Here is a 20,162-nt window from a genome sequence, read left to right as displayed (position 1 = left end):
AAATTTGTCTGTATTATAAAAGCCAGGAATGGTACTAAATGAAGGCTGTTGGGCTCTTTCTTAAAGCTAAGTGAGTGAAACTAGATGATCTAATGCATCCATTGGTACCAACCATGTCTTGTTTCGAAGGGAAAGATATCTGACTAAAAACTGGTCCTATGGGTACCAACGAGTCTCCAAAGAGTCTCTCCTGTGCAGATATGCCGACTTTGTGCTAATCCCAGTTTCTTTGGGCAAAAAAAAAAATACATAGAGTATTTTGCACAAGGTATAAATTTCAACTGAGTGTATCCGAATAATTCTGCATACTTCTGAAACTCTGGCATCCGTTTCATCAAACTTGTCATGTGAGTTTTCACCTCTACGTGAGCAGAGGTTTAGAAAGGTTTATTGCACGTAATGAATAAATGAAAACCGATGTGGTGTACTGTAGGAGGGATAAATGAATCGGGAAAGGGTCGAGGAATGGGGGATGAAGGGAAGAAGGGTTGAAGGTTGTGGAATTAGGGGGTATCCGAAGGAAGGGTGAGGGATGAACGGATGGACAAAAGGTGGGTTTGTTGGCGGATGGATGAATGGACGGAAGGGTTCGGCGAGATGTTGAGAAGGAACCAAGTGGGTTGTAAAACTCTGAGTGGAGGAGCCGTCTCATTGTCTTGTAGAGAGCCCGAGTGGTTCCGGTATTTGGATAGGAGAGAGACGGGGGAAAAGGAAAGAAAGGGTTCTGGGGGAGAGGGATGTGGAAACTGAGTCGAGGAGGGAGTGAACGGATAAGGTGTGCTTAAGCGGAAATGAGATGAGTGCAAGGCGTGGTCTTTGTTCCTGAACCTAGTTATAAAACTTAATTTAGCCCTCTGCTCAGGTTGATTGTGAGCAAACCCATAAAAACCAGTGTACACACCAACAAAACCCAGACAAGAGCCTCTGAGAACGACACTCTGCAGCTCCATATTACATAAATAAATAAAAAGTTACTGCTCTGTAACGTTTGCTCGATGTTTTTTCCCTGCAAACTTGTTTTTTTTGTTGTCTGAATCAGTAAAACGAAGTTCCTGCAAGCTTAAGAAGTGCTGACTAAAGCATGGACTGCCAACGCTGACGATAATGTGTCAAGCTCCAACACTGCCCTGCAGTTTTTGACTTAGCTCTCATTACCACAGAGTTTGTCTGGAGCTGATCCGCATTAATCCACTGCTTTGATGTGATGTGCATGTATATCTCCACTTGCATTATCATTAGACACTGTAGCCTCCACTCGCTCGCTCTCTCTCTCTGATTTTAGGAAACAAACTCCTGAATTTGAACACATCCCTCTTGACAAGTGTGTTTGTGTATTTCTGTACTTGTGAGAACCGTTTGAGCTTTTAAGCTGCGAGAATAAAAAAAAAAGACAGTCTGAAGCTTTGTTGATGAAGATGAAAGTGTTCATTATACTGCACAGTATGAAAGAGTTTGAATGAACAACATACTGAGGATTTTACTATTCTATACATGTTGACGTATGGTAGGTCTGATGAAGCAAACATAAATAAAATGCTGCTAAATAGTATTAAAAGGTTTTCTTTGGCTCGTAACAGCAACATACAGACCTTTCACTACAGCTTCAATGTCTGTATCTGTAGAATGTGTCAGACATGGAACAAATAGAAGTATATGAATGTTTTAAACTTATTTAAACTCCTGTATCAGTTTCAGATTAAAAGCTCTCAGCACAGAATCCTTTCATATGTTAACAAGGCTTTCAGGGCCGTAGCCGCCACGCACTGCTCTGGTAGGCAGTGTGAACCGGTTGTTAGCTTTCTGCTGCAACTAAGATTGAATGCTCTGTTACATAGTTTTTATTTTAGATTTTAAAAAAAAACAGCCACTGGATGTCTGCTTTTAGAATCAGAATCAGGTTTACTGCCAAGTAAGTTTACACATACGAGAAATGTGCTTCGGTATCACCAAATAAAATCAAGGAATTTTAAAATATAAATAAAAGATTTTAGAGGGTTAAAGAAGCAAAAATAATGTTTTTTTTTGTCACTGGAGAAATTCACTTAAACAAACTAAAGCTGAAGAACCAGTGAAGAACCTCCACAGAGCTCAGCTGATGAGGAAGAACCAGTTCCCAACAGCATAAACAAACACCTCTTCAAGGAGGAAATGAGTATTAAAGGGGATTTCAATAAAAATGAACCAATAAACAAAATTAAGCCTGCAGGCAGCAGGTAATCGAGTACGAATGGCTCTGCCCTCATGCAGGTAAACTATTGAAAACAGGTTCTTTAGTATTCAAACGATGTTTCAGAATATTGAAAATCACTTCACAAAGAAATCTCAAACAGGAGCAAAGAGAGTTTGTGGCTGACAGATCGCTCTGGGTGTGCAGTTCCCTTCCTCTCTTAGGCCCTAAAGAAAGGGCGTCGTCACACCCTGATTGGCCGAGACGGGAGTCACCAAGCTGCTCTTCATCAAGAGTCGGTTCCCCTCGCTCTGTGCGACAGGTGAACCGAATAAACCTCTAATGAACTCATTCAGCTAAAATAAACTGGGGGAAAAGGGGGGAAATTAAATGACAGCAAGTGCGAAAGAATAAAAGATGGAGTCTTGATGAGAAACTGTATCACTCGACTTTAAGGGGGGAAAAATAATCTGTAATAATCTGTTCAAAATGACAAATTTCCCAGCATACGAGCGAAACAGGTCACGGCTTTGAACTCCGGTGAGGAACGATGGTAAAAATGCACCATCGCTCTGATCTATTTCACGGACCGCTGCACGGTAAACTAAGCAGTGCAAAATGGAGAAAAAGGAAGCCCCCGTTAAACAGTCGATCAGGGCTCCGAACCATCTGAGAGGTAATGTGTGGAAACATTAGGGATTCATTACCATAGATGGAAAAAGTTAGTGGATAAATGTGCAGCTGTCTGGTGGCGGTTTGAGACCAAACTCACAATGTAAAGAGCATTTAAACCTCCAGCGCAGCTACAGGACTACAGCAGCTGATACAGGATTTATAGTAAACTTGAGATGTTTTACTACTAAAGGTGGAAATGTACAGACATTCTTTACTCACGTAGAACTGATTCAGCTTCTTTTCTCAGGTAAAAGTTTAAAAAATATACTCTCTTGGTTTCTCTGGAGGACATTTCTACCAACCAAAGCTACCTGAAACCTCAAAATCATGTATGATCTGCACCGGGAAGGCGTGCAATGATGCAAAAATAGATTACAACTAAAGAAACGAGCCTGTTTTTTAAATGTAAGGAGTATAAAGTATGTAAGATATCTGGAAAAGGCTATTTAAATACAATAACTAATTATTTGTACTTTGTTACTTCCCACCTTTGAGTAGAGGTTCGTATCAATTCAAAAACTAAACGAACTAAAGAGCTAAAAAGAAATAAAGTTGTCCTGCTGAAGGAACAACAGCCAAAAGGAAATTTCTACAACCTGACAACCCAGAAGTTGCTCCTATTAATGGCTAATCTATAAAGTATTATTAAATGATTTATTAACAAACAATAATGCTTATAACTAATGAGTTACAGCGTATAAACTACAGGTGTAAAGATTAACCGATACAAATTTAAGTAAAAGAAATCAATGAAACGACAACAATATGTGATATTGTGGCTGAAATGAATACAATAAAATGTAAAACATAATAAAATAAAAGTCAGGGAGACAAATAATGAAACAACCAATGATTAAAACCTTTGAAATGAAGGCTCTGACACTATTAAAACATAAACAAAACATTTTCTTTCTAAAATATGATCCAGTTTCACCAAAATCAGTAAAGGAAGTTATAAAAGTTGAGTGCTGTTGCCCCCAGAAACATCTAATTGGTCTCTTTTGTGGTCTAATTAACAGTAAATTAATCAAACCCAGACCCTCATCACTTCAGTATTTTTCAAGCTAAGCCACCGTGCTATGTGCCGTTGAGGCTTTTCGAAAGTGGGTGCAGTTTCATCTAAAGTAGGTTGGGAAAATGACAAATGTAGACAAGATAAAGCAGTTTTTTTTGTGCTTTGGTGGACTTTGTGATGGACTTTCTTACATATCCTGTAATACAGCAACCCTCAGTCAGCGTCAGATTATAACAACAAACAGTGGCGACTACGTTTAAATTGGATATTTACGTTCCACTTCCGACCTTAAGTGACAGAGATTTGTTCCTGTTGTTCTTTTGTATAATTTAGCTGCTGCAGTGTCTCATCATCTACTGCTGGTACGTAAAACAAACAACCTTCAAACATCATCCAGCGAAGAAACAGATGATGATCAACCTCCAGAGATCTCATCTGGAAACATTCACTTCATTTTTACTCTCCAACTCTCAGTGAGTCTCATATGAGGTGTGAGCTTACTGCCCTCTGCTGCAAGTTTGACTTTAGTGCACATAGAAAAAAAATAAACTAAATGATGTTACATGTTTTTACACACCCAAGACTGGCAGATTTTAATATAATCTACTCGTTGTTGTGAAAAGAGTACAAACAAACATACATTTAGAGTAAGTGAGTGTGATTTTATTCAAGAAACGCTGCTGTAATCCTTCACTAAAGCACAATCAGAAACACACAGACTATTTAAAGTTACAGGTACTCTTCAGATTGAGATTTTACATTAAAAAACACCTGCAAACTGTGAGATTAAAATGTTCTCACGTGTATTTCTTATTCATACAAACTGAATAATTTTAAAGGAGCAGTGTGACGGACCAAACAATCCTTTTTACAGTCATTGTTTTATAGTTTTTTATATCTATTTATTGCCTTTAATCAATAGAACAGCTGAAGAGTGACTAGAAAGACGTTAGCTTTTGTTTGTCCGTAACAAAAACAACAATTTCCTATATTAAGTTGATTGTTATATTATAACACACTAATAAAAACAGAGATATAAATATTCTACCTAATAGATCCTCCTAAATGTTCCAGACTGGACCTTTTTAATATACTATAATAATATAAATAAAAAAGGAGACATTCTGCATTTGATACTGCATATAGTTTATATATTATCTATTATATCTTTATAATATTTTATTATTCTTTATATTTTTACACTTTTTGCGCTACATTTCCTCCATTTCTGAGTCATCTTCTTATCTTATCTTACTTTAAATACATTTTGCTTCTACTTCTGCACTTTTATTGACATTATATTTTTAATTAAAGACTTTAACTTGTAATTAAATATCTTGCACTGTGGTTTTTCTACTATAACAAGTAACAATGACCTTGTACCACGTCAGAAGTCGGCAAAAAACATGTATAAATAAACAACTTAACAGTGAGTTTTTAGACATTTAGTTTTTATTGTGGTCTCAAAAAGTACAGCACAGACAAATGAAGCACACGATTACAATATCTATAATGATCTTTTAGCCTTTTTTTTACTGAATAATACAGAAAGCTGAATAATCGGTGACACTGAAAATATCATCATGCAGATCGTGTGGTCTTAAGTTTCAAAAGCAGAATATACAGCAGCGTGTACTTAACTTCATCTACAGTATCGTGGGACTCGGCGGCCCTTTTTACTCCTAAACGGCACAAATTACTTGTTTACTACCTTTTTTTTTTTTTTTTTTTACAATAGTGCAAAAGCTGACCATAGCAAAGCAATAAAAACTAAAACAAAATGCAAGCGGGAGATGAAAACCAGCACTGACGTAAACAGCTGCGTAATACTGACCCGACAAAATAAAATAGCATCACGTCAATACTGTTAAAACACAATCAACAGTGCAAGCGCGGCAGTCAAATAATAAAAGTACATTGTTCGTCAGATCGACAGCGAACGCTCGTGAATGTTAAATACAGTGGTCGACAACTGCTGCTGAAGAGGAAGAGGAGGGTGTCGGATTTGGGCTTTTTGTTGATTTATCTTTCAAGTGGCAACTAAAATGATGACTCAGAGCTGAGATAACAATCAAACTGCTGCTCCATAGACAATGATTCAGTTCATTTGTTTATTTATTTCAATGTTTCTTGACTGGATGGTAATTTGCTGCAGTGGTTACCAGCTGTGTGGGGGGGTCGGGACACCCACAATGAATCACAATAAGATAATAAACCACAATGAATCACAATAAGATAATAAAGCAGAAAAAAAACATATTTCTGCTGCAAATTGTGTTTATTTTGTCAGATTTTCCTTGAATATTTTGCTTCTTTTTAACTTGTGAAACCACAACTGACCACCGCTGCTTTACAGTGAGGTAAAGAATGAGTGGAAATAATAAACATTAGGTAAGAGATTATTAAAATTATAATTTAAATACTATATGTGAACTAATGCTGAACAGTGTGCAGTTGTGGATGCACTACGACTGATATTATCACAACTAAATATACAACATTTGACAATAATAATAACAATATTCAGTCAAATTAAACTTTTTTGGCAAATTAATTGAACTCATCTGCAACCAGTGTTAATGTGCATTAAAGAAAGAAATGATTCAAGAGGCTCTGGATTATTTACACAATATTATTAACTATTATTATCAATATTTCATTTTTAAATATCAAGATTATCGTCAGTATCAGTCTATAAAGACGACCCCTTAACAGCAGATTAAACAAGATAAATCAGTGTCACAGAAACTGTATTCAATGTCTCAGGTTATTTTAGTTTTAATTAATTTATTATGTTATAATATTTAATTTGGTGTTTTTTTTATGGATTCAGACAGTTTTTGGGTGGTTTGAGTGTAATTTATGATGACAGATGATTTTATATATATATATATTTGTTTAATTATAATATTGCGATATAGTCTGTGAATCTAAGATGTCTTTCTGGGTAAAATGAATGTAATGAAAGTAATTAAATACAGTAATTAAACAGTAGAGAGCTGACAGTGACGGCTCTGCAGCTGGTGCGTTAACTGACCGATCAACGCCTCCATCTTTACTTTATTCTCACACTCAGCTCTCTAACGTATTAACCCCCCTTAATCCACTGTCTATGGAGCAACTCTACATTTAACGTTGTATCTCTCTGGAGTGTGTTAAAGAGATAATAACAGACGCCTCTTAACGCTGCTATGTGTAGCATTAAAACCGCACATCGGCCCGTCCCCCTCGCTGTCTTTGGCTTTACTGAAAAAGGCCGGCATTAAACAATTAAACTGCCGTCTATTGAACGCCACACGTAGCAGCTACAGAATCGATTAGCATTCCAGCTCCGGTTTTAGAAAGAGAAACAAATACTCAGGCACGCACGGTGCACATAAAATATACGTGCGGTGAAATGAATGTAAATTATTGCTTTGGCTGATACGACAGTGGACACAGTGTCACATTCAATGAAGTAAAATCAAACAATCGTGAGTGTGAGGAACATTCGTAACTGAATCTCTGCGTGGGGTCAAACCAAAGGCAAAAATATAAAAAGTTGTGCAAACCTGTAAAATAATGCTCATAAAGTATTTTTAATTGTAGTTAATTATTTCTCTGTACGAGGAAATAGCTTTCTAAGCCCCGCCCCCTTTTTGCTCTCCTCCAATGACAGTTGAGCGAGCCTCCGCTAACTTTCTGCTCTCCTGTGTTAGATATTATCTGCTAACCTCGTCTATGTCGAAAAGATAACTTAAGATGTGATTATTTGTCGCTTTTATCTTTAAAATGTGTTTTTATTCCAACATAGACGAGGCTAGCACAAAAGGGGCGGGGCTTATGCAGCTCTTTCAGCGTTCAAACTTAACGAAACGACAAAGTTTTTAAATATTTCCGAACATCCTTTTAGCAGGTTTACAAAAACTTTTAACATTTGAGAAACAAACTGCTGCTGTTGATTGTAAATTCTCCACATTCGATATTTTGGCAAGGAGAAAGTCCGTTAAAAAGTACAGTACAATCTATATAACGACTCCCTAATATACAAAGTAAAGAGATGAACTGGGGCCTATTTAGTTTGATAGCTTCTTTTGATTGAATAAGCGCCAGCAACATTTCTTTTTCATGCTTCGACGGATCATTTACATTTTTAATCTATAGCTCTTCATTTAGAATATAAAACATTTGACACGTTGGAGCTCGAAAAAGTCCGACCAGCTAATTGCCAAAATATCCCGAACTGATGATCACAATCAAAAAAAAAAAAAAAAAAGGTGAACTCTTCTTTTGGTTGAGAAAGTAAATTTTGGTTTTGTTATGAGAACAATAAGCTCAAAGGTTTCATATAACTGAGGTTGTAAACGGCTGTGATACAATCGTCATGAATTCTTTAAAGCAACACGTAATGATGTGAGTCTGTGATGGTCGATGGTTGCAGCCTCCTCATGCACAGCTACAATCGCTATGGTCATCTCTGATGCTGGTGGTCTAACGCTGCAGTGAGGGCGTAGAGGCAGTGTGTGTGTGTGTGTGTGTGTGCGTGCGTGTGTGTGTGTGGAGAGCTGTTGGCAGTGACGCGATATGACGTTAGCTGGGACGAGGTGGACTGAGCGGGGAGAAAGGAAGAGAGTCTCCAACCCCTCCAGAGAGAGAGAGTCCGGTAGTTTAAAGAACCATTAATGTGAGTGTGTAAAGGGTTACCGGACATCTGAGGGGGGGGCCCTCTGTGTGTGTGTGGGGGTGAGGGTGGTTGGGGTTGGGGGAAGGGTGTTTAGAGGTTGACCAGGTGGAGGTCGGAGGCGGAGAAGTGGGGGCAGAGGGCCATGTCCGGGTTCTTCAGCTGTCGCAGGATCCTCCGGTGGAACTTGGAGCGGACCCGGTTGAACTCCATGATGTCGCTCGGATCCTCCTCGATCCAGAAACGGTGAAACTCCTGCATCAGGTAACCTGAAGAAGAGGAGAGAAGTTATATATACAACACAACAGGTTTGCAGGGATTACATCCACTTTTTTAAAGGTGGTCCATATCAGAGTTCAGTGTGACGAGGTTGCGGTCCTGAAGTGACCTGGTTGACGAATTCTGAGCTCTCCTTGCCCCCCCTGAGCCTCATCCAAATCCTGTATCCAGTGGGCTCATGCAGAGCTCTGTCTCCCCTCTTCACCCACCTGGAGCTCCGCTGGAGAACCGGAGGGAGGTCAGACGGGACCTGAGCCCGCATACAGCGTCTGTTCTCAGCTGTCCTCTGAGGACAGGTACTGACCGCAGGCTCACGTATGTTCGATAATTCAGAAATAACAGAATTTTAGTTTTTCAAGTGAATGTAACACATTTTCTGTAAGATTTAAACCACATATGAAAGTGGCCTTAATTCAGAATGAAAAAAAAAGATCATATTTCATGTGATTTGGACTGTTCATACTCTTATTAAGAGATAAGATGTTCCTTATTTCAAGGTTTGACACAGCAGCAGTGTAGCAATTATACTAAAGACTATAATTAAGAATATATATACATAAGTTAGTTTGTGCAAAGCAGGTTAGAAAGTTAAAAAAAGTTAGTTGTGGGGAATTTGTGTCACTTTGACCTGCAGTTTATAACTTAAAAACAGATGAATCAGGACAATCTAAATTATTTTTTATCTGTGAAACAGGTGGGAAAAAAGTATTTGTTGTTGTAATACTGATTTCAGCCACAAGAGGCTGAAGTGAACCACGACCTCTTGTTCATCTTCCAGGTGAGTTTTAAGTTCTCTCTCTAAACACGAGGTACATATATTGTGTGTTAGCAACTTGTTAAACGTCTTGAGGACATAATAAGAAAAAAAAATATTATTTCACCTTTTTTTTTACCTCGTTTCACAGATGAAAACAAGTAACTTTTCTTAAAGTCTTTAAAACAAGAAAGAAAACTATTTAGACTTTAAGATCACAAGAATTTTTTCTCACATGCCTCTCGGGGCTTCTGTAAATTAATCATAAATATAAATATACTTTTATATGTATTTAAATCAGCTGAACTCACAGAAGGTCTGCTGGAGGTGCAGCAGACTGGGCATCTCTGGGGCAACGTTGTACAGGTGGGTCTTCAGAGCTCCACTCACCAGCAGAGAGTACGCCAGGTCTGTGATGTTGATGCCCACGATGGCAAAAGAGTAGCTGGAAGGAAGGCGATGGAAAACACAAACACAATAGAGATATAATATATATATATAAACAGATATAAACCCTAACCCTTATACACACTGTTACAGTTTCCAGACTCAATAACTTGCAGTTTTTACAGCTGTCTGCTCTGCTGGAGAGTCCTCACAGCGCTGTGTGGCTATAAGAGGATTGTGTGTGACTTTTTAGAGGCGCTGCTTATCAGAGCTGATGCAGACTGGAGGACACACACACACACACACACACACACAAGCACTTCCTGCCTTATTAACACACACACATTGCAGAGGCTAAAACTGCTCTGTATTGAGGCCAAACCTCACACAGCTCCAGCAGCAGTTTCTTCCTTCCTGCAGACACTTACCCGATAGCTTTGTCAAGGTTCTTCTGTTCCCATTCAGACTTGTTCATCTCACTGTGGAGGACAAACACTTCAGTCAAATACTGGCTGCTTGGAAACATCACTGAGTTCTTAAAGTCTCAGTTAAAACTTTTATGAGCTTTGTTTCTCAAATGAATGCATTTCTTGTGGAAGGAGATTGTTTGAAAATATAAAAATACATTTATTCTTGTCTGTGTAACATTATAGATTTAATTTGAAGTCAAAGTGAAGTCTTAAAGGTTTTAATCTGATCCTGAGATTCAGTTAATTTACATCAGTGACTCTAAACTGCGTGTTAAACTAATTTAATTTGTTAAATTATCTGTCCTAATTATCCATACAATTAATACAATTGCTGTTTTTTCTCTTGTTAATTCAAATGTGGCACAACAAACATCAATATATTATTATCCATGTAAAAATAGTGTTTTAAAAGGTCCCAGTGTGTAACATTTAGGAGGATCTACAGGCAGAAATTGAATATAATATTTATAGTTACATTCAAATTAGTGTATATCGCTTAAATACAGGAATCATTGTAGGAAGCCAAGTGTCAGGGACAAGAAAACACTGAATTTGTCAATAAAGAAGCATTTTAAGTCTGTATGATTGTTAAAGAAATTTATAAAAAGTTCCCTAAAGAGAAAAAAAATCAGCTTGAAATTCATCCAAATCTCTGGTTTTACACAAACTTCCTGCAGTTACTGAGTTCACAGTTTGGGTTCATTGTACAGTTTTGTAATATAATATGAAATATCCATATAAAGAAGGGCTCCCTTAAGGCAGACGGTTGGGAACCACTAATATAACCCACCATATTACATATAAATCATGCTTTTAGTGCAGCTTTTAAAATGCATGAAACAAACAACAGCGCACGACACATCAAACCCAAAAGAGAAAGCTAATGAATGCAGTGGAAAGAATGAAAGTGAAATCAAGTACCTTGGCTTTCTGTGTGTGCTCCTACAGTGCATGTGAGGGTTTAGAGAGCAGAGGGCGGGGTGGGGGTGGTGGTAGGGAGGAGGAGGCATGGGCAGAAAGGTGGAGGTGGAGGTGGAGGTGGAGGAGAAACAAGAAGAAGAATCTTCATTTGTGAAATGGGGACGGCTCAGTGAGACGCCGATGGCACAAACAATACGAGCAGCAGCAGTCAGTAAAAGAAGGCAGCAGTGAAAGACATAAAAAAAGCTGCAGGAATGAATATAAGTGAGCAGAATGAGCAGTTATGAATGATTGAGTGCATTAAAAAAGAGAAAGGGATACACAAAGTGTCTGGTAGAAAGATACCGATGGATAACGTTGTTATTTTATCGCCTTATGAAGCTGATAATGGTTTTATTTTGGCATATTTAAACTTCCTGTTCCCTGAATCTCATTATCTTTACTCTCTTGTGTATTCAAGGTGCTCGTCTCCTCGTTTTCCTTCGCTCGCTTCCTTTCCTCGCGTCTCAGCTCCTCCCAGTGAGGAGGAGACGTGAGGACGGAGGAGATCTGCCACAATGAGATATCCTTCTTCATGTAAGTGACGTCAAACTGGTACAAATGTCCACAGAAGTTCTTATTTAAGAATAATATTAAACTAAAACGTGTTACGAGTTAGTGTGGTGTTTTGTTTTGCCTCTACTCTGTTCCCGTTACCGCCCTCGCCTCCGACTGGTCACCTACAATAGTTTATCAATCAGTCCAAACGGCTTAAAAACAAGGACAGCAGAAGCTCCTGATTTAGAGATGTAAACTGTAGGCACATTCTATCTTATATACACATATTTACCTGCATTATTCTGCACAATAAAGTGTGTGTATGTCGACTGTAGTGTACAATAAAAAACTGTTTCTTTGCGTGATGCTCCAGCAGATCGTTATTTATCACCACCACCACATAACTGTATTATATTATGTGTCAGATCCCCATACAGACGCTACAGAGTAAGAGTCAGAATAAACTGTAAGAATGAAAGAATCATTGAATTTTCTCAGGCTAAAACATACAAATAGCAAATTTTTACATCACGCTGCTTGATAAAAGACGTAGGTTGTGCTTCTTCGCCTCCTCTCTCCTCCTGGGACCCCCCCCATCCACCATCAAGAAGGATCCTACATTTCCCTAAATGCACCTGGAGGAGCTGGGAGCAAAGAAACGCCAGTTCCATCCTACACGGACGTCTTTTATCAAGTGGGCGTGATGTAAAAAAGTGCTGACAGCAGCTCTTACTGTGTCTGTATGAGGATCTAACACATAATATAATACATTATAGTGACGTGGTGAGACCCAATATAACGTGTGTGATAAATAACGATTTATAGGATAATTTAATCTCAAAGTTTTGTGTTTGTTTTTGTGCTTTTTCTAGTTAGTGTAGTGTAAAATAAAAAGGTAATGTGTGTTATTGTGCAGATAATAATAATACAAGTAATTATTATTAAATAGATTATAAGTTATCATAACACTGATCAGTACATGAGGAAGGGAAGCGAGCGAGGAGACACATTAGCATAATAAAAAGCACCTTTTGTGCTCCTTTGTCTGTTTGTTCGTCCCATCTCATTGCTTTTGAAAGTTTAAATTAATAAACTGTCTCGCTTGCAACCAACCAGAGAGACTCTCTACAGAAACACCTGGTGTATTCCTTCAGTGTTTATCATGCTTTAGTAAGAGGCGGGCTGTCGTACTTGTGCTTTGGTTGCAGCGAGTCGTGGAGCATCTGCAGAGCGGTGGCCTTATCGTGCTCAGCGAAATACCTGCAGAGAGACGAGAGGAGCTTCAAGAAAAAGGAAACCTCGTCGCCTGTAGATTATCAATCATATATCATCATGTATGTGTGCGTGGAAGTAACTAATACGTCTTATTAATCCCATTAAAGTTGAGCTCACAGCAGGTTGTGGAGGCCCAGTAGGCCCATGCCTCTGAAATCTGTCTTCGGGTCGCTGCCCTGGAAACCGATCTCACACCACTGTTTGGAGATTCGTCCGGTGAGAGGAGTGTCAGGACGCAGCTCCTTCCACAGCTGCAACACACACAGATTAATACAATAATATCTGTTTTAACGAGAGATTAAACTGTGTTAACTATGAATAAGGACTGCATGCTCGATTATATTCATTATAATGTTAATTAACATTGTGCCTTATATGAGCTTTCTGACTCAAAGGTAAAAGTTATGGATAAAAAGTTGAAATCTTTAGTTAAAATAATAGAGTAAATGGTTTAAAATAGGAAAAAGAAGCTAAAGTTAATATATAAACAGTTTAAATATGTCTAGAAACTAATCGATACACAGTTGACATAATTAACTAAAATAAAAGTAATCGGTAAACAGTTTAAATATCTACAATTAATGATCCAACAGTTGAAATAATTAATGGGTAACATAATGTTTAATTAGTTTTCTAAAATGAGTGGAAAAACAATTAAATAGTTGATTAAAGTAGTAGACTAATGGATGAATAGATAAATTAATGGATAAACAGTTGAAATAAAAGTCAGAGTCAGTGAAAGGGAACTTAAGTTTGGGGGGTTATTGATCCTAAAGATGATTATTCTTGTTGTTCTGATTATTTTTTTATCTTCAAACCTTCATCAGCATGTCCTCGTGTTCGGGGTTTTCGCAGTCGTACGGCTCCCTGCGCAGCTTCTCCACCTCCGCCACCAGGCTCCTGTAGCCCACAATCTGCAGCAGGCTGGCCTGGAGAGAGATGCTCAGCCTGGGGACACGTGGAGAGAGGAAGAGGGGCTGTGAGTGTGACGGATATCAGACCTATCAGCTTTAAGAAGTCACTGCAGAGGAGGCGGACGTGTTGTTATATTTATTCACTTTCACAGCCACACTCTGGTGTTAATAAGTGACGGTAGAGTGAAGGTGATGTGAAGGCGTCTCACTGTGGGTTGGTGTCGGGGTTAATCCTCTTCAAGGCCATGATGTTGTCGATGGTTTTCTCCACTTTGTCAGGGTGGACGCTGAGGGCCGACTGCAGCAGCTGGAGGAAGGGGAAAAGATGGAGGACGAACACAAAAAAAGGGGATAAATGTAAAGCTGAGCGACACACTTTTGTTTTATTGGACATTTATTGAGTATATTTATAGATTTAAAGCCCCCGTACCTCATTCTTGGAGTACCGCAGAGACGACTCTGGAAGATAAAAGGTTGCAAAGTGTGAGAATAACATTAAAAGCTGTTTTATTTAGTAGCTTCAAAAACATTTATGTTGAATGTGGCAGATAAGAACATTTATATATTGAGTTTTTCTTGTTTTTACCTGATTTATTGTAGTAGATTTTTATTGATCTCTCTTTAAAAGTCGAGATTTTTAGAGCCTGGAGCACTTTTGTCTTTTATCTGAGTTGTTTCCCAACGGATCAGCTCTGCCTACACTGAGGGGATACTATCTAAAGTACTATCTACAGCAGTGGTTCCCAACCTGGGGGTCAGGTCCCTCCACTAGGGGTCACCAAAGCTTCACAGGCCTTCTTGGTTTTAAGGGGTAAAGAAAAACTTTAAAAATATACACAGTAGGCCAATATCTCATCATCCAGCATCAGTTACAACAACAAGCGTCTGAATTAGTCCAAAAAGAAGACTTTTAAGTCTGTATGATTGTTAAAAACTTATAAAAATATAATACAGACAGAGAATTGTATAAAAAGAAATAATCTGCTCAATAATTCATCAAAATCAGTCTTTTTACACAAACTTCCTGCAGTTTTTATTTACTTTACTTTATATATTTGTATATATTATCTCTTGTTTTGTCTCTATTTTTACCTTTATTTCTATTTTTCTATGTTTTTTGGCAATAATCCCGATTCTGATCCATAAAATATGTCATTTGGAGTTTAGTAAATGATAGAAAAAAAGGATCTCTTGAACCTTAAAACGAAGTAGTAAGTAGAAAACTGAGTGTCGGGCAGCGTGCGGGCAGCTCTACCTATCTTAAGGGTCCTGCGGGCTCCGTGCTTGTTGTTGTAGCAGATCCGCTGCAGCTCGCAGCGCCCCGTGAACTTCCTGGCGACAAACTTCAGGCCCCGCCACAGACATTTACAGTAGAGGAACACGAAGAACTGGGTCACCACACTGGAGAGGAGGAGACAGAGGAGAGACAGATGTGTGTATGAAACTGATGTTCCCAGATGTTTGAGTGGTTAAAGTGTCCACAGGTTGTTTCATTTGGACAGTTTAGTCCTGAAAACTATCCGGTAGAGACATTGAGACTAAAGTATCAGAGTTTTATTTTCATTCACTTTAATTCATTAATATAGAACAGATCCTACATCAGGTATTAATGGTATTATTGCCCCAGATCATGTTTTTAATCCTAAATTATGTATTTTTAATAATCATCCAGATGATTTTATAACTTCAAACAATGTCAGGTCTGTACTCGATGTATGTTTGTTGGAGGTTAAACGTTAGAAAGTAACAATCTGTGAGTGACTTCACTTTGCTCTTGAAAAATATGAACTATTTATCAAAATTTTTTGGGGAAATATTTTATGTTTTCTACGATTTCCTGAAACAAAATGACGAATTAACTGATCTAACTGCTAACGGGGCTCGTTTCCTTTTAATTTTGTAGTTTTCTTTTTCTCCTCTTTTGTATAAATTGTAAATTATAAACTATATATACATATATTTTACACGTATTTTCCTTTTGTTTATCTTGTTTTTCATTGTTTTCCACTCTTATTTACCTTATTCCTTTTTCTAAAAGACAATAAAAGACACGTTTCACACAACAGAAGAGCAGCGAGCAGTGAGGACGACATACGAAAGGAAAGAAAACTGTTCTACCAGGTTGCAGCAGATCATCAGTTTGGGCTATTTTTACAGGTGACACTGAGAATGAAAATGGAGACGAGTTCCTTGGGAAATACTTTGTGACCCATTAAAGACTAAATTATTTCACTCTGCACACATTTCATGTTATTTTAACGTAGAAAGACCTTCAATCATCTGATTGATGACCATTTAATAGAATACAAATGCAGATTTTAATCTATTATCAGGCCTAACGTTGTCTGTGAAGCTGAGAAAAACAGCACAACTTGCACTTTAAATAACCTACAAACGTCCCTGTGTGAGCCGCACGAGCAGCGTCTCACTTCCCGCTTTGTTTGCTTTGGTGGAAACAGAGTTTACAACAGAAATAAATCCTCCTGACGCTGAGTGATCACAGCGTAATATCATCTTCTGTGTCAACAACAAAAAACCCGACAGTCTGTGGATGAGACTGGTACGTTAAACAGCTCATACAGACGTTGTCATTTGCTTCAACCTTCATGGAAACGAGCATAAAGAAAGGGCGATGGGAGGATTCAGAGGTTGTACTGCGACCAAACACTTACGGGATTGATAAAGGGGGCAGTCCACTGATTCTACACATAGATCACAAGGCCTTATTGATTTAAAGCATGCTAGAAAATGTAAAAAAATAAACACAGTAGGTCTAAATCTCAGCATTTTGTTCACTTCTGTGCAGAAAATTAAATGTAAAGTGTCTTAAACCTGCATTCTCTGTAACAGCCAGCAGGGGGCAACTACTGATACCATTCACTCTAATGGAGAAACTTACCCAACAGGGGTGTTTCCAGACTTTATTTTAACTGGATTATGTGTCTCAGCTCTCCAGTCATTCCCAATTTATGCGTTTTCAAAGATAAAACAGACCTCGATTGCCTTCTGTGTGTCGGGTGGAGCTCAGAAAATGTGAGTCTGGGCTTAAAAACTACAAATCTATAACCGAATCACTGTGTTACAAACAGGAAGTGTGGCATTGTTTGCTTATTGTGGGATTGGGACCAAACTGGGAGCTAAAAGTCGGGATATCTCCGCCCTCGGCTGCTCCGTCTTTATGGAAGAGCGCCAGTAAATCACTGGAGTTCCCCTTTAATTAATTCTGAACACGCCGATCAGCCAAAACCATTAAAAAAAGGTGCGACATTAAACATTTTTACATCAGAAAACTATTACCGCGTCCATTTGAGCTCATTAGTATAATTACTGTAAACAAACCAGTGGAGATAAATAAACGGCCTCCACCACCGAGCTCCACCGTTCATTAACAATAAATGGAGCCAAAGGAGTGAAAGCTCAACAGGGGAAGATGATGGGAACAGGTTTAAGTGGGAAACAAAGAGATTTATGGGAAATGTGGTCCAATTAGGGAGAAACACTAAAGCACCGCTGCCAGAAAGCAGCTTTTTATTCGTTTTATCATCATTTTTTAGTGCTGACGACACAATAAAATAACATTTTTACAATATGTTTGACGTCTAAAATTGAATATACACACATAAACATGAAGGATCAGTTTTTATTCACCACTTAAATCACAATTTAACACTTTAATATCTTCCGCTGCTTTCTGTCAGTTTTTACTCTATTTTAGCTCATTTATCTAAAATCTTATTCGTATGTTCAACCACGTTTTCAATATCGTAGATCTTCCAACTGTTCGGTGATATTTAAGAACATTGTAGGTAAAACACTGAGATAATAACTGCTCCTCCACTTTAAACACACCTACCAATTCCAACTATACATTTCCCTGTAATAGAGAATAAAAATGACACGTTTTCCTTAATAAACAGAAATAAATTGTAAATAAACGGAGAGACAGCGACACATTTAACATATTTTCTACTGTATAGAACGTGTGGTTACGTCTAGTGTGTGTTCATATTTATTTATTTGTGTTATTTTTGCCTTTTTATGTCTTATTTACGCGCCTATATAAACACTTAGATTTAAACCTGTGTCATTAGAATGATAAAAAAAAAAGATAAGAGCGTTTTAATGTGTTTCATAACCACCGTAGTTTCTCTTTCACTCTTGGAGGAAGAGGAGGAAACAATGAATCAGCACTGATATATATACATATATATATATATATATATATATATATAAGGTTTGTGGTGTGAATTCTGATTCGACTGTTCACACTCAGGCTGCAAATAAATCAAACCTGAATCGACCCAAATCCGATTTAATGTTGTAGTTTGTGTCGTTAAAATAAATCTGATCAGTTTAAGCAAAAACAAGATCAGATTCGGGGCACTTTGTTCTGCATTCGGGGCCCAAAACTGTTGCCCTACATCAGGCTAGAACTGAATTAGATTTGCTTTTAAATATATTATATTTAATATTCGATTAATAATGAGTGAATTTGACCTTCAGACTTTACATTAAATATCATAATAAACACTCATCTTTGCTCCATCGACTTCAACTCTCCTGATTGAACTCTTAGAAATGCCCCTAATATATATAATTAAATGTTTTATCATATAAATAGAAGAAGAAACAGGATTATTAATAGATTCACCAGAGAGAGAGAGAGAGAGAGAGAGAGAGAGAGAGAGAGAGACCACCCTACTTTAAAGAGGCCTCCTCTGAACGACAACACTCAAACCAGTTCACACCACAACAAACCACTTCATGGACACTGGATACTGATATCGATTGATCAGTGGTAACACACACACACACACACACACACACACACACACACACACAGATTCCTCCACAGAATATGTAAATCAGTGGCGGTTAATGGAGTCTCTCTTTACCTTAGGAAATGCTTCATGTTGCCTGCTGTGTCCTCTCAGGTGTGTCCGGTGCTGTTTGAGTGGAGTGATCACCTGAAATCAGATGAGAATAAAGGTGGGGGGGGGGTTATTGAGGCCGACAGTCAGCCCCCCCAACACAAGAAGCTCCGGAGCTGTCCGCGGTGCTGAACCTCGGGGCCGCCGGGACGCAGCGTCTCTGCTCGGTGCAGCACACACACACACACACACACACACACAACACACGGTACCACCGGTTCTCAAACGTTTATTCCCCCTTCAGACTGTCGTAATCCAGTAAAAGCAACCCTCTCTCCTAAAGCTCGGTCTCCTCCAGGTCTCATTAGCACATAATCCGCACACATGTATAACATGTAACCGTCGGCTGTGCAGGGAAATAAAAGCGATATAATCGATAACAAATGATAGATTCAAGGTGTTTTATTCTTACCTTTTTTGTTTTATAGTAATACGCAGGTGAAACCGAGGATGGGTGCAACGTTTTTTCGTCCTCTTCACTCGGCTCCAGTCGTCTGCTGTTCCTCCATGATGACACTGACTGAGGCTGAGCAGCTCTAAAAGCTACAGCACAGCAATGCAGCGCAGAATACCAAAAAAAAACCCTCCTTTAACATCAGTATTTCTATACATTTAAATGCATTTCTGCCCCAGATAATGCTTTAAAACATCATTAGATTCTGTATGTGGTTAGATTTTACCCTCTAAAGGTACATTTCTACAGATAAAAGTGTATAATTGTATGTATTTGTTATTTTAAATGACAAACAAGATTTTAAATACAGCTGGTTGTTGTTGTTGGGACTCAAACCTGTGAGCTATTGGACACGTTATTAGAAACAGTGTGCAGGAAGTTCCTGGACCTCTAAAATAATATTAGTCCACCCTGTTTTTTAACCTGTATTAACCCTATTGGCCACTTGGGGGCATCAACATCCCACAATGTACAAAAATAAAGCTAAAATATCCCCGAATATATACATTTTATTTTTCTATTTTCTATATATATTGTGTTAGATATCGTAAAACATATTTTTTAGTGTTATATATTATTATTTTACTATTTCTTTAATGTCTTGTGAGCAACTGGAACTAAACAAATTTCCCTCGCTGGGGATCAATAAAGTATTTCTGCAGTGATCCGGTTTTTATAGCTTCAAATAACTAAATAAACTTATCAGAAGAATAAACACTTGAA

The 20,162-nt window shown here is 38.1% G+C and overlaps 1 protein-coding gene across 2 annotated transcripts; it reads right to left on the bottom strand.

Moving 5' to 3' along the window:
- Positions 1-5,287: 5,287 nt before the first annotated feature.
- Positions 5,288-19,525, bottom strand: elmod1 (ELMO/CED-12 domain containing 1). 2 transcript variants are annotated; one of them, XM_051401875.1, is made up of 12 exons: positions 19,398-19,525; positions 18,950-19,021; positions 15,310-15,455; positions 14,485-14,513; positions 14,264-14,361; positions 13,959-14,088; positions 13,258-13,391; positions 13,057-13,125; positions 11,329-11,349; positions 10,366-10,416; positions 9,862-9,995; positions 5,288-8,786 (listed from the first exon to the last, which is right to left on the bottom strand). In XM_051401875.1, the coding sequence occupies exons 2-12, from the start codon at positions 18,964-18,966 to the stop codon at positions 8,611-8,613; spliced, it is 1,005 nt and encodes a 334-aa protein (XP_051257835.1). In that variant the 5' UTR covers positions 18,967-19,021; positions 19,398-19,525; the 3' UTR covers positions 5,288-8,610. The 2 variants fall into 2 exon arrangements, with proteins under 2 accessions (XP_051257835.1, XP_051257836.1); XM_051401876.1 differs by lacking the exon at positions 11,329-11,349 and having other exon boundaries at positions 19,398-19,524.
- Between the last annotated feature and the right edge of the window lie 637 nt (positions 19,526-20,162).

The sequence above is a fragment of the Dicentrarchus labrax genome, unplaced genomic scaffold, assembly GCF_905237075.1.
Source record: "Dicentrarchus labrax unplaced genomic scaffold, dlabrax2021, whole genome shotgun sequence".
NCBI classification, from domain to species: domain Eukaryota; kingdom Metazoa; phylum Chordata; class Actinopteri; family Moronidae; genus Dicentrarchus; species Dicentrarchus labrax.
The sequence above is the reverse complement of the archived record's forward strand: the minus strand, read 5'-3'. Positions and strand labels throughout refer to the sequence as shown.

Excerpts from the sequence above, each read along its gene's own strand:
- elmod1 (XM_051401875.1), bottom strand. Across the intron at positions 14,362-14,484 it reads TGCGGTACTCCAAGAATGAG|CTGCTGCAGTCGGCCCTCAG; the intron begins GTACGGGGGCTT and ends CCCTTCCTCCAG. Across the intron at positions 10,417-11,328 it reads AGCACACACAGAAAGCCAAG|TGAGATGAACAAGTCTGAAT; the intron begins GTACTTGATTTC and ends TGTCCTCCACAG.